This window comes from Cryptomeria japonica, chromosome 10, assembly GCF_030272615.1.
Source record: "Cryptomeria japonica chromosome 10, Sugi_1.0, whole genome shotgun sequence".
In the NCBI taxonomy this organism is placed as follows: domain Eukaryota; kingdom Viridiplantae; phylum Streptophyta; class Pinopsida; order Cupressales; family Cupressaceae; genus Cryptomeria; species Cryptomeria japonica.
In genome coordinates, this window is record NC_081414.1 from 198,937,595 (window position 1) to 198,951,917 (window position 14,323).

A 14,323-nucleotide genomic window follows, 5' to 3' on the forward strand; every position below is an offset into this window, starting at 1 on the left:
GGCCTTGAGATTGGCCAAGTTGTGAAGGCAAATTTTCTGTATTATTTAATAAGAGATATTATTGGCTAGGTTTTTTCTCCCTCAAGAAGGAAGGTTTTCCCAAGGTAAACATCGTGTTCATTGTCTCATGTGTTGCTTTTTCTGATTGCTTACATTTCTGATCCTAAAACTAACAAAATGTTCTTAGCATAAAATTGTGTAGAATTATAGGTACCAATGGTACTTCTTGTTGGCTAGAAAATAGAGCTTGAGGAAATCCCTTTGAGCACAGCAGCACAACTCGTAAAGTCCATTTCAGGTAAGACTAGGACCCTATGAAATAACATTGATGAAATTTGGGTTATAGGCTTGGTCACACAAAAAAAAATTAGAAGGCCTTGGTGCAGTGGTCATTTAACAAGGTTGTCATTATAAGAGATAGGAGAGAGATTGTAATAGACAAAATGTTTGGGCAGGAACTACAGCTAGAGCAAAAAGTCGAGAAAATGGAACCAAAGGAAGGCCCTTCGAGTATGGTACCACAACTAGTAAAGTTCATTTCAAATAAGAGTAGGATCCTATAAATTAGCATTGATGAAATTTGGATTATAGGCTTAAGGCACCTTCGAGCATAGTACCACAACTAGAAAAGTTCATTCAAATAAGAGTGGGATCCTATGAAACAGCATTGATGAAATTTCAAGCGGGAGTTTCTAGAAGCCTTTGTGGAGAGGTGTAGGGATCATTCAGCAAGGTTGTCATCCTATTGTAAGGGATAGGAGAGGGATTGTAATATATAAAAGTGTTTGGGTAGGAACTACAACTAGAGCAAAATTTCAAGAAATAACTCACTCCGGGGGGCAACATATTACTCTTTAATACTTTCTATATGTTTCTTAATTATAGACGAGTTAGTTGCAATATGCATATCTGCTGCTCTTAAGACTTTCTTAAGATGAATTTTAACATAATGTGTAATGGATTTTGTGTGTGTCTTGGGCAACAAATGACCTCAATATCCACACTAACGATTGACTGAGTTTTTAACACACCCATATAAGAATTGAACCATATTTAAAAATTTGAAAAAATATAGAATATCAAACACTTAAAAAAGACGAACAACAAAAGCCAAAATATTATTGAAAAATTGGTCCATTACGATACCCAGCTAATTTTTCAATGCCTTTAAGACATTTAGAATGCTTTAATTGTTTGCAAGATTAAAGAAGCCCCTGATAGAAACACACAATACTAATTCAAGCCAGCTAAGGAGGCTTTTTGCACTAAATATAATGAATTAAGCCAGCTAAGGAGTCTTATTGCTCTATATATAATGCATTATACAAGCAGCTTTGTTTCTTTATATTCATAACAGTTAAAGAAAAAACAAAGCCAAAACAGTTGAATGAACTAAAAATAACATCAAAGAATTGCTCTCACTGAAGAATTAGACTGCTGTAATACCAAATTACATTTTGAATGCCCAATAACAATTCCTGTGCTCGAGTTGTTTGTAGGATTAAAGCACCCTTGATGGAGGAATAAAATATTAAATCAAGCCAGTCAAGGAGGTTTTCAGCCCAAAATATAGCGCATTCTACAAGTAACTTTGTCCAAACCTTTCTATTCAAATTTGCTTTCCTTTGTGAATAGTAAATACCATTAATATAGGACCAAAAACTATTTCAACGCTTCACCTGTAAAAATACAAGAACTCACTGGTTAGGTACCAGAGTAACAGATGTTGTAAGAAACTATTAGTTCAATATAATATATGTATCTATGCTTCAGGGGAACAATTTTCTAATCCAAACTGTTACAAAAACATCTCATTAATTCTCTCGTGACAGTCGACAGGCATACAATAATAGCTACTCAGTCTAGTATAGTCTTTGACTATTGTTTGTTGTAAAGTTTCGATTTTCTGCTCTATGTTGAACAGCATGGTATAATCCTTATCCTGTCTAGACCAAGGCTTGGGATATCAAACACCCTACTCTAATAGAATTCTGAACCTTTTTAAAAACTATAGCATCTTATAGCCTGGCATGAACTTCTGCATTCTTTAAAAAAAAAAGAAATGCTTCAGTTCAATGGTCCAGTCTGATTAATGATTATTTGACATGAGAAAAGTGCAATTAAGAAGCTTAACAGTCAAAATCACGAATATCATCAAGATATAGTAACTGCTTTTAAGCTAGATCCATAATAATCAGCTATAATTTATAATTGACATACAGTGTGCCAGTAAGAAAGCCAAATTGGTAGGACGAAGCAGAATGTCATCTGAACAGAAAGATATTATGACACTGCTAACTGGATCTTGGAAGTTGTCCAGAATGAGTTTTGCATGACATACAGATGTACGAGACTATAACATGCACTAACATATAGGGTCATACTTATTTCTAATTTGAATAAAACAAGAAAAAAACAACTTTTTGAATTCCAAACTCAAAATTCCTCAAATTCGCTTCAGCTGTGCAAGCAAGCAAATCATAATGCAATAATAAAAGTAGATGCAACTAAAACAGGTTTTACAAAGAGAGCAATGAAGTAAAAACACAAAATTCCTCTTCTGCACAGAAAAACAAGAAACAGAAAGGTAAGAAACAAAAAAAATGTCACACAAGAAATCGTTCCACCTAATCTTTATAGTGAAATCTACGGATGAAACTGTTCTAAGCAAACCACTTGAAATTAGAATACAAGGGAAAACATGTGTTATATAGCTGCTATTTTTCAGTGCTCCCAGGGACACATCCCCAGGGTATTCATGCCATTCTGAGGGCGAAGGACAACCTGGGGATGGAGGAATGGGGATATCCTCTTTTTTCTGTTTTTTGGGGGCATAACAGGAATGCCCCTTCAACAGAGGGACCCCGGGGGATGTCAAGGTCGTCCCTTATGTCCCAAGGATGTCTTTCCATCTGCCGCAGCATCCCAATTTGAACATATAAAAAAACTAATAATAAACTCAAAAATTAAAATAACTTCAAAATGTCTTATGCTTGTGGAGGCGCCACAAGGCCCCAACTTAAAAAACTTATATTTTTTTCCTGTTTGCCTTTGCCCACTATCATTTTCTTGTTTTCATTTGCATTTTCAGATTTTTGGCATAAAAGAAGACAACTAAAGAAACTGAAAGTTGAAGGGAGGTGAAGGAATACAACGGATCCACAGATTTCTACATTTGCTGCAGAACCCTCCACAGCTTTCTATGGCTTCTGGGCTTTACGGAGAGAGTAAACATATTGCGCCTGCCAAATCATGATGTTGACAGCAACTTCTTGTCTTGCATATAGTGCACATTTTGCAATAGCTGAACAAAACGATTCTCACAATGAACAATCGCGTTGCCTCTCTTGCTACACATCATGAAAATCATCAATAAGTCAACACCAGAAGTGGTCTGAAACATCCTTACTCTGTCATAGCTCTCATCTTTTAGGTATAAGAGAACATTAGGAACATACCCATTCATAACTGAAACATGGTATGAACACAAACACCCTGGGGGTATGCATCATAGTTACAAGATTCAATCAAACTTGGCAAGTCCAAGCCAAGTAGAGTAAACTGAAGCTTACAGGCTCAAATTTTACCCACTGAGTTTGGTCAAGTTCACCAGAGCTGGTGATTACCATCTGAAAATTTAGCCATAATAATCAAATGGAAATCTGGAAAAAGTATAAAAAGGTCGAAATGCTCCAGGTAAAATGATTTTTAAACTTCAAAATGATGCTCATTTTATTTGCAAGCAGAATCAAGGAGACAAAAAAAAAGGGAATTGAAGCCAAAACTACAATCTATTCAAACAAAAACCAACATAGTGGCAGCAACCGTAGTTAAGGCTAAATTACTACTCTATTGCTTTGACACTTGCATTTTTTTAAGGGTTTGGAGGATTCTTGGAGATTGGTTAAAATAAATTAAGTTATAGGAATTAATTAGGACTCGATGAAGTTCATTTCACAAAACCTCAAGACCACCTCAGGAATGCTGTTGCCCCCAAACTCCCACTCTATTTTTAGAGACCAAAAACTAAAAATCAGTTTGTCCAATGCTAGATGGAAAAAGCAAGATTTTTAAGCCGTTCAACTTTTTCTCAATTTCCAAATCAATCCCTATCCTAAGTAATGCTCCTATGTCAAGTGATACAAGCTCCTTTCCACCATAGTTCATAACTATGTGTAGTGATTTTTGTTTTTGATGCCACGGATATCAGAATGCATTAGTGTTGTACACCTGAAACACTTGAGACTATTTATATATTCAAAAAGTGTAGCTTCCTTCAACTCAAATCTGCTTTAATACTCATTTGATCAGTGTATATATGTGTAAGCAATCAAAGTAGCGTCTAATTAACAAGCTTAATATGTCTTTAAAGTTGATTTATTTTAGAGTTCATGGTAAAAGCTTTGAATCCTTTTAAAAACTTATATTTCTAAGCGCCAAGTCCAAGTCAGAATCTGAATCCAAGTCAAAAATCTGCTTGCCAAAGTCTGAGCCTAGTCCAGGTTTTATAACTATGGTATGTATGTCCTTGTACCTAAGGTCCCCACCTGCCCCTAGTGCAAAATTGCAAACTATGATCCTTAAACCTATCTCCACAGCATAATGACAAAAAAAACTGTCATTCCTAATTTTATCATTTTCATTTGCAATAGAATAGCCCAGGACCAATATGTTTTAGGCAGTGCAAACATCATAATAAGAGTTTGCAGTAGCATGAAAACAATTTGTTTTTTTCAAGGGAACACCAAAGAAGGGGCCGCAGAAACTCAGCTTCAGAGGTCATATTTTTGGCAGTAGACCAGTAGCCAAATGCCAAACAAAATCTTTTATTGGTTATCTAGGAGCATACTTGGAAATGTTTTATGAGTTCCAGCTTCAGTTTAGAGAGGGAGCTGCTTGGAGAATCTTATTTTCAATTTATTGTTTTAGCAGTGAGCAAAAGAACTGCTTTCTAATTTTTTTTCAGTGTTTCACTGGAATGCATCCCCTCCAAAAAATCTCACATTTTCTGGATAGGGACATTTTCAGGATGTGGAAACTGGGGAAACGTCCCCCCACACCAACACCACCTCTGCCACCTCAGAGACACTGTCGGGATGCCAAGGATTCTGAAATGTCCCCAAGACATCCAGGGGACTCCCAAGAGTCTCCCAAAAGTATCAGGAATGTCCAAGAGTCTCCTACAGATGGACAGACAAATAGGTAATTAAAAGAAAAAAACTCAACAAATTTTGATCCCTATGCCCAAGGATGAACCCTAAAGGCCTATGGGCCACACCTAAACCCTACAAGCCATATAAAACACCCTAAAATCCTTTATTTAACTCACAAAAACAAATCAACAAGTTGATGTGAGTATGAAAGTGAGATTTTGCAAGTGAGTATGAAAGTGAGAGTTTGCAAGTGCAAGGTGAAAGACTAAGAGTGAAGTGCAAGAGGGTTGAGGAATGGCAAGAAGAAGAGCCGGAAGAGGAGTGACCATGTGGAGTCCAACAGTTCTAGTGATGAGGAGTTTGGAGAAGATTAGAGGTCTCACTTCGCTTCATTTTGTTATTTTGAACATTTGTAATCATCATCGTACTCATTGTAATCATTACTATGAAATCTTGAATATAATATAAATTACAAATTTGATATTTTCATTCTTCAATGTTAAATTATTAATATTCACTTCAAAGTTTAGTAATTTATAAGTTTTACTAATTTGCCAAAGTTTCATTTGTAATTCTTATGCTTATACATCTTTTTGTAACTATTTTTTCAAGTAGTACATGTATTTTAGCGCTGCCCCACCGCCGCCATCCCCCTACTTAGGCCCTTGGTCCCCCATCTCCAAAACCTGTCCCCCACATCCCTGCATCCCTCGATCAGAAAACTCTGTGGAACTATGTTATTTTTGCTTGAGTTTTGAAATTGATGTGAATTTTTTAAAATACAAAACCCCACACACAAATTAAAATCAGTCAATTACATTGTAACTGTGAAATCAAAAAGCGAGTGGTTCAGAAGGAATTCGCACATTTTACATTAAAGACTTCTGCTAAATTCGCAAAGGGTCATTATAACTCCTAAAAAGCCCCAGCTTTGACATTACAAAAAATAAGGAGAGCAAGGCCATGTTCTCTGGTGGGTCATTTAAACAGACATGTAGCATTTGGTCTACATCGTTAAGGTTGTTATGACACAGTAAGTAAAATCTATAGGGCATTTTAACCATGAATTTGAGATATGCACCTAATTCTCCACCAAATCTGAATTGCTTATGTTATAAATGGAAGATGAATCTAAGAGCATCTTTCAAGTCTCAATCTCTCTTAATAAAACCTATATAAAACAAAGAAATTGCTATAAAAGTTGGCTTTAATGAACTCGACAGGAACAAGAAGGGCCCTCTTCTACACAAGGAACTGGAGGAGGAGCATTGCAGAAAATCTATATGATATAATGGCACAAATATGTGGACAAAGAAATTATAAGTTCTAGTTTATAAAAGGCACCCACTTCCATTCTTGGATATAATTAAACTTGAGGTTCTGAATTCAAGATATGCACCTAATTCTTCACCAAATCTAAATTGCGTATGTTATAAATGGATGCTGAATCTAAGAGCATCTTTCAAGGCTCATCTCTCTTAATAACCTATATGAAATAAAAAAATTGCTATAAGATTTGGCTTTAATGAACTCGACAGGAACAAGAAGAGACCTCTTCTACACAAGGAACTGGAGGAGGAGCGTTGCAGAAAATCTATATGATATAATGGCACAAAAATGTGGACAAAGTAATTATAAATTCTAGTTTATAAAAGGCACCCACTTCCGTTCTTGGATATAATTAAATTTGAGGTTCTGAGAAAGTTGATGACATAGGCTTTTGACGTTGCCTCCCTTAAGTGTTTTTGTTTGGACCATCCCTTACATGGGATATTTTCATATCTTACAACAATTAGCTATTCTCTCTTATAGCTGCCCAGCCCTTTATAAAAATATGTCAGTCAAATATAGGAGCTTAGTGATAGGTACTTTATAGAAAAGTAAATAGCTATGGCACAAAAACAAGCATGAAACTAGCTTCAAAGGTGTACAGCATGGCATATATTTGGAAGCTGAAAATCCCAATGTTCTTGTTTAGTTTGATGAGTAAGCTAAATATATTGAATCTTTTTAATGACCTAAGAAGAATATTTGCAGAATATATGACCAATAACTCAGTCTACCAATCATTTGAAGCTCATGATTAAGATCATCAATCATGTATGTGACCAAAATTCTGAATCTCAAACAGGACTTCTTTCTTTTCAAATTCCAGAGCACAGTGCACTGTCCCAAATTGCTAGATCGTTCTTCATGGACTTCTAGAAATACAACAGTTTTTTTAGCTGATGACACTCCTAAAGAAAAAGAGTTGCACTGTTCTGTGTCCCCATTCTAAAACCTTCCATTCTATTTTTTATTTTTTAGCTTTTTCTTGATAGGTTTGTTGGCAAGTGGCAACACTAGCTTGTTTCTTTGTCCATGAGCATTGCCAGCACTTCAACACCAGACCCAAGTGTGGTTGTGTGCAAGTTAACCTTGGCGTGTTCATAGGGTAATTGACTGAAATTCAAGTCAAAACTCCCAAACATAGAACTTAGAAGATTTAGTACATTACCCTGCCTGACAATTGCTTCCATTGTCAAAGTGCAAAACACAAGATCAGAGACTGCTCTCTTATGCCCAGAATCCTAATTTCTCTATGGCTTTAAAAAACCATTAATCCATCAATTAGAATCATTCTTATGTAATTAAGTGTAATTATTTGACTACTCGATGCCTTTTCTCACTTCTTCACAAAAATTTCTTTGCTCGATCCTGACAGTAGAATACTTCTAAGCTTCATACTACCAAAGATGTTCAAGAAATGCAGGCACAAGAATGATAGACAAGGTCAGTGCAAAGCATGTGAATACCAAATGATGCAGATAAAGGAAGCTTATTTAAAGCAATGAAATTTTTTTCCTGATTGCAAGGAACAAATGGCAAAAGCTTCAAAAAAGTTAAAACTATTCGTACAGTTCTTCTCCGATGTCACATGGCTCTGGAAAATTTTATTTCTCGATTGCATCCTCAGATCATGAAAATGTTATCTTTGGAGGCTCCAAGTATCAACTTCTGTAAAGGATCTGAAAATTTTACTGCATATTTTCTAGACGTGTCTTCAATATTGTTTAGCTCATCAAAAGAGTAAATTGGAATGTATTTTCTTGCAAAAATTTCTGTTCTGGCTATGGATAAGAAATATATAAGCAAAACAAGGTTACGACCATTGCACAAAATCTAACTATTTCTATTTGTGTTTTTGTTTTCGTTTTTTGAAAATAAGAAATTGCATTCAAAAAATTTGTTTCAAAAATAGCCATCTCAACAAAATATAAGAATAAGGGTATCTAAAAATGTAATCGTTTCACAAAGTATTAATCATTGACTGATTTGTTTGCTGTAGTTTAGCTAACTAGTTGAAATAGTTGTCTAACACACTATTGCTATATTGCTATAGTCTGACTGTAACTCTTCTGTAAAAAGTAAAACTAATCATGCGACACTGAGAACCTTTTTCTTCTTTGTGCATATAGCCATCAATACCAAATTAATTGTCACTTTTTGTCCACTTGGAATTTAATGCACTTTGAAAAATTCTTCATTTGATTCATCCAAGTCAGTGGATCCTTGCCATAAAACTTGCACATATCCACCTTTGGTATCAAGTTCCTAGATCCCATATGAGTGTTAGAATTTGGACCCAGATTTGCTGACTTGGTTGATCCACCCTGGTTGCTTGAAACATCTGATTGTGAGCCTGATTGATTCTAGATATAAGCATTGATACTTGCCAATGTGCCATGGATGCTAGATATATCTCCTTGTATGGTATCCAATTTCTTGCTAGTATTAAATATCCTCCTCCATCTTCTTGGTTTCTTCTTTTCCCCTCTTTCATGGCTATGGTATCCATCTCCTCTACTGATAATTAACCTTTCAGTAGTCTTACCAAAATTGTAGAGCCTTGCCTCTAGTCTATGGTCTAGCAATATAGTGCAAAATCTAATTTTTTTGTTGACCAAAACTTTGATCGCATGATTTTAGAAATTTTTTCAGCCTCAAAATTAAAATTTCGAACAGTATACCCCAAATGATTTTTTCCAAGCTTTCCAAAAATGTAAAAAAAGCTGAAAGATTCCATAAATTTCTGTCTATAGATCAAATTGCAATAACGTATTGGAAACGATTCCAATTGCCTTCAAATCAAGACTATAGTTGGATCAATGTGCCATGTTCAAACCTTCAAAATTTAAAAAGAAAAACCATTTTTTGCTGCCTTAGGAGAAAAATTCGTGGAAGACCTAATTGCAACAACTCACACAAATTTGTTCCAAATGACATTAGATCTGAACTATAGCCACTTCAATATGAACTTGAAAAAACCTTTAAGAGTCAAGAAAAAATTTGCCATTCTTGATACCACTTGTAATAAAAAAAATTGCACAAGAGAAGAAGATGATAGGAAATGTGCTGCAAGCAGTTGATAATACTTGACAATGAGAAACAACTTTGAGGGAGCAAGCCTCCAAAAGTCTCCAAGACCAAGACGCTTTTCAATATGATGCCCATAGGCTCACCATCACCTCATATTTATACTTATGCCTTGGATGCCACTCAAGATGATTTATCTATATAAGACTATAAACTAACCACTACCTCCTATTTATACTATGTTTTGGATGCCACCCAGACTGACCTAACTACCTATATAAGACTATATTATGATTATATAACTTAATTAAGAGTTAAGATAGACTGACCTAACTACCTATATAAGACTATATTATGATTATATAACTCAATTGAGAATTAAGATAACTACAAGTCAACTACTCATAACCCTATGCATACTATAAGAGTAAGGACATTGATAGCCACAAGTAAACTACTCATAACCCTATGCACACTATGAGATTAAGGGCATAGTAGAAATCCACTTTTCATTTGATCCTCCTTATCCAAACTTGATTGGGAATCCTTTTGAACGATACGTTGCATATCTTGGCTATCTGATTTTTTTTTAGTTTCGAAGCTCCTATTTGTCTGACATTGATGTTCCTACAATGCATTTTCTTGATCTTATTTCACTCAGCTTTCATTTCATCGTTGCCTTTTGTTGTCTCTTGTCATTAAGTTAAATGGTTTTTTTTTTTTAGTTAAAAATTCTGTTATTCCATAATGCTCCAACGTACACAATCAACGCAAAGAAAATTAAGTCACGCAAGCAGAATTCAAGTACATCATAATTAACATTACTCTCCTATCAGTTTCACATCTCAATAGACAAAAATGTGTGACATTATCTCTATATGCCGTCAATGATTCATAATAAGGGATTGTTGAGTCACGTTATGTTGCAATTTAAAGCAACTGTATTTTTCCATTCAATCTATTAAGTATTTAAAGTAACCAATCAACCATCCAGCAGTTAAAACTTAAAGCGTGAGCATGTAAAGATTTTCGTACTTTTGCACACAGAATTCAGACAAACAAAAATGCAATCAATTACGAAATAGAAATATAGAAATCTAACAAATGTCAAAGATCAGGCTGACGTAAAATAAGATTTATGACCTTTCTTAGTACCCTTTTAGCTCCACTGAGTGATTAAAAAAGGAATGCCCAAAATAGCTTATAAGATAAATCCATTATTACATCATACCTTAATAAAAATTTCAGGCTGATCATTCTTGTGTGAGGTGTCAACGATCCCACCAGATTTGGGGATATAAGTTTCATCAGGTTCTTCCATGTGTCCTCGCATGTTGCTCTGCCTTTAACCAGTTTCAACATCTCACCAGGCAACACGTATTTCAGTACCCACCTTGCACTCCATCTTTACCTCTTCGGCAATATATATCCTAAATCTCATTCCTCCATTATATCTGACCAATTCTGCTAAAACTAATCCACCCTTTCGAGCTAAACAGAAATATTTAACAAATTGACAAGCAGGAGACGCTCACGCTTTCACACCCATCACATTTCCCCACTGCTTGCTCCGCAATTCATAACAACAGCAATCTCCCTTATATTTTTCCAATTCATGAATGTTGTCATTCAAGACGGATAAAGGAAGCCCATGGATGAAACGCTTTGTCTGAATTCCTCTGGCAATGGATCTCACATCTTCCACGGCCCTACTTTTAAGTGAAGCATCTCCAGGCTCAATCTATCTTCTTCCAACTCATCAACTCCCACAATCGCAACCACTTGTCCTCCATCGTGGCAAACGAGTGGATTCTGTTACAAAACCCGTATAGCCGCAGCACTCTCTTCCCAATTTCGGGGGCGGCGGCAGACGGATCCATCTACAGGTTACAGGATCGAACAAACGCCCAAAAGTAATAGCCAGGGTTTACGTTTGTGAAAGGAATTCGAGAGCGGTCTTCGCTTTGGGCACATCTGAGATAAAAAGGAAGGCCAATCATCTCTATCATCTCATCGCTGAACGATTGAGAGATCGATCTTTGGCAATTCGCCCTTGTTCGCTATGGATTAATTAGGGGAAAGGATCAGTAGTTGAACATGTATCAATTGTTGAGAGGGTTGTTGATACCTTTTGTTCCTTGAACAAATAAAACCTTTGTTTGAAACAAAAAATATCAATTTTTGTTAGGAAATGTACCATAGTTAAGAAATGTACTAATATTGTAAAAAGTAACCAATCAGGTGATGCCATGTCAGTTGCACAACTATTGGGGTCTTTTTTGCACGCCTATCGGTCTCACTTTTTTGGGGGATGTTTTGGACAGCTTGGCAAAAAGCATGCTGATGTGGCATCATATTTGATGATGTGGCCCCGAAACCTTAGTTATAAGCAGGGGACTTGCCAAGTAAGCTGCTGTAAAAAAATCGGAGTGATTTGAAATTTCCAAGTAGGATTTTGAGAAGCGCAAAGTTAGGGTGCACAACTACTGGGTCCTTTCCCCTAGTTCCTCTGAACACTGCAGGCTCCAGGTAAGAGGCGGTTAAGTCAGGTGGAGCGACGTTGACAACTCATTAAACGACCTCGCACTGGCCCACTTGAAAGGGGTGGAATTTGATCGATTTAACGGGTAAGGAATCAAAATTTACTATTTGGTAATTTAGATCAGATTATTTTTTTATTATTTGTCATTTAAAAAGATGATTAATGTGGGGAAGTTTTTATATTCCTTGAAAGAATAAAAAAAAAGAAATAATGTTGTTGTATTAAAAATATTTACTAGTTGAGCAAAATCTTATTTTTCTTTTATTCTCATAGACATTATCTTTATATATGTTGATTTAATACTTCATATTTGTTGATTTAATGTCCAATCTTTGTATAACATTGCACCAATAGTTGTATGATAAGTACCAATAATTGAATGAAATATACCATTTGTTGTGAAAAGTAACCAATCATGTGATGCCACATCAGCTGCACAAGTATTGGGGCCCTTTTGCACAGCTATTGGTCTCACTTTTGGGGGGGCTATTAAAAAAATCAGAGTGATTTGAAATTTCTACATAGGATTTTGAGAAGCACGAAGTTAGGGTGCACTTTTTTGGGGGCTATTAAAAAAATCAAAGTGATTTGAAATTTCTACATAGGATTTTGAGAAGCACGAAGTTAGGGTGCACAACTAGTGGGAGTGCACAACTACTGGGTCCTTGGATCATTTCCCCTATATTAGTTAAATGTATAAATTGTGGATCAATTTTTTTTATTCTTGAATTTTCTAATTTTTTCATGATGAATCACAAATCTGATATTTAAAAACACACATAATGAAATGAAAAATCAACACAAAGAACTATTATAAATTGTAAAAAATTGATATCTCTAATTAATAATAAAATATTTCTTAAAATTTTAATTTAAACAAATAATTTGTTAAATAAATTAATATGTAAATTTGAGTCATGCAAAATCTTGAAATGCTTAAAATCATCCAAGTTTTTCAAAAATCAATAGATAAATTTGAGACATTTGAATCAACACACAAGATCTTAAGATATAAAGATCTTTAGACAAAAGATAAAATTGAATAGATAAAAGGCCCTCCCTGGACTCTGGCTGGTAGACTTTGTACCCTTACTGGACTACCATGCTGGCATATCTGAAACTCCTTAACATAGCTTACAAAACCAACATACAATAAACACAACACAACACAAGCAATAACACACTCCTTGGAGTGGTAAGTTGTGATTTTTAATTTTAATGCTGTTCTGGAAATGGCATAGAAAACTGGAATTTAGACATTACAAGCTTAAACCAAACGGACTTAAAAGCCCCAACAGAGCGACAGCGGAAAAGCCCCCATAAGAAAGACAGAAACGAATATGAATACTGAAGCAGTGAAGAGGAGCTTTAGATTTCCAATGGAGTAGAAGCGTTTCATCATGTAAACAAGAGCAAAAAGTGTGACACAGGAAAAGAGCGCAGAGAGTGTGGAAGGAATCCACCAAATCTGGCACTTGCTTCTGTTTCTATTGCCAGAAAGGAATGCACTGAAAAGCGGAGCATGCATGACGGCGTCTAATCCCAATATCACACACGCAAGTTTCCAACATTTTATCACAGAAGCCTCCTCATGTGTCTCGTTTCTGGTTGCTAGATTCTCCCTGGCTGCAACATCACTTCATTTTATAAGTAGAAAGCAGAAACATTGAAAAAATCTAATTGTAAATACAAGAAAAATAGCATACCAGCAGACCACTGAATTCCCATGTCAAAGTGGAGGACGCAAGTATTACCAATAAGGTTTATCAAATGAGCAGACCAAATTGTGTATATGTAGCCCTGCTGGGATATTTGACATTCATTTTCGTCCCTCGATCGATTGTGTGTGTAATTGTACTTGTACAATCTAAGGGCGGGGAGACAGCTGTCTTCCCCAGGATAAAGTCATCAGGGACATCAGGGTAGTAAACGGACATCAGGGACATCAGGGTAGTAAACGGAGAGTCCGTTTACTATCCTGATGTCTTTATTCTGGGGAAGACAGTCTCCGTTTGCTACCCTGATGTCTTTATTCTGGGGAAGACAGTCTCCGTTTGCTACCCTGATGTCTTTATCCTGGGGAAGACAGCTGTCTCCCCGCCCTTAGATTGTTAACGAGTTATCCTGGGGAAGACAATTACACACACAATCGAGGGACGAAAATCAATGTCAAATATCCCAGCAGGGCTGATAATGAGTTGAGGTGGTTAACGAGTTGGTATAAAGGATACACGAATTAATTAAATTAATAATGTATGATATTTTTATCTTA

General features: G+C 35.7%; 1 protein-coding gene and 1 long non-coding RNA gene across 2 annotated transcripts; both read right to left on the reverse strand.

Moving 5' to 3' along the window:
- Window positions 1-1,272: 1,272 nt before the first annotated feature.
- LOC131032978 (uncharacterized) lies at window positions 1,273-11,656 on the reverse strand. The gene is made up of 2 exons (XR_009103533.1): window positions 10,741-11,656; window positions 1,273-1,679 (listed from the first exon to the last, which is right to left on the reverse strand). It is a non-coding gene; the product is annotated as an uncharacterized LOC131032978 (long non-coding RNA).
- A 1,454-nt stretch (window positions 11,657-13,110) lies between these two features.
- Window positions 13,111-13,870, reverse strand: LOC131032959 (uncharacterized). The gene is made up of 2 exons (XM_057964063.1): window positions 13,758-13,870; window positions 13,111-13,677 (listed from the first exon to the last, which is right to left on the reverse strand). Exons 1-2 carry the CDS (start codon window positions 13,777-13,779, stop codon window positions 13,334-13,336), a joined length of 366 nt encoding a protein of 121 aa, XP_057820046.1. The 5' UTR covers window positions 13,780-13,870; the 3' UTR covers window positions 13,111-13,333.
- Window positions 13,871-14,323: the final 453 nt, after the last annotated feature.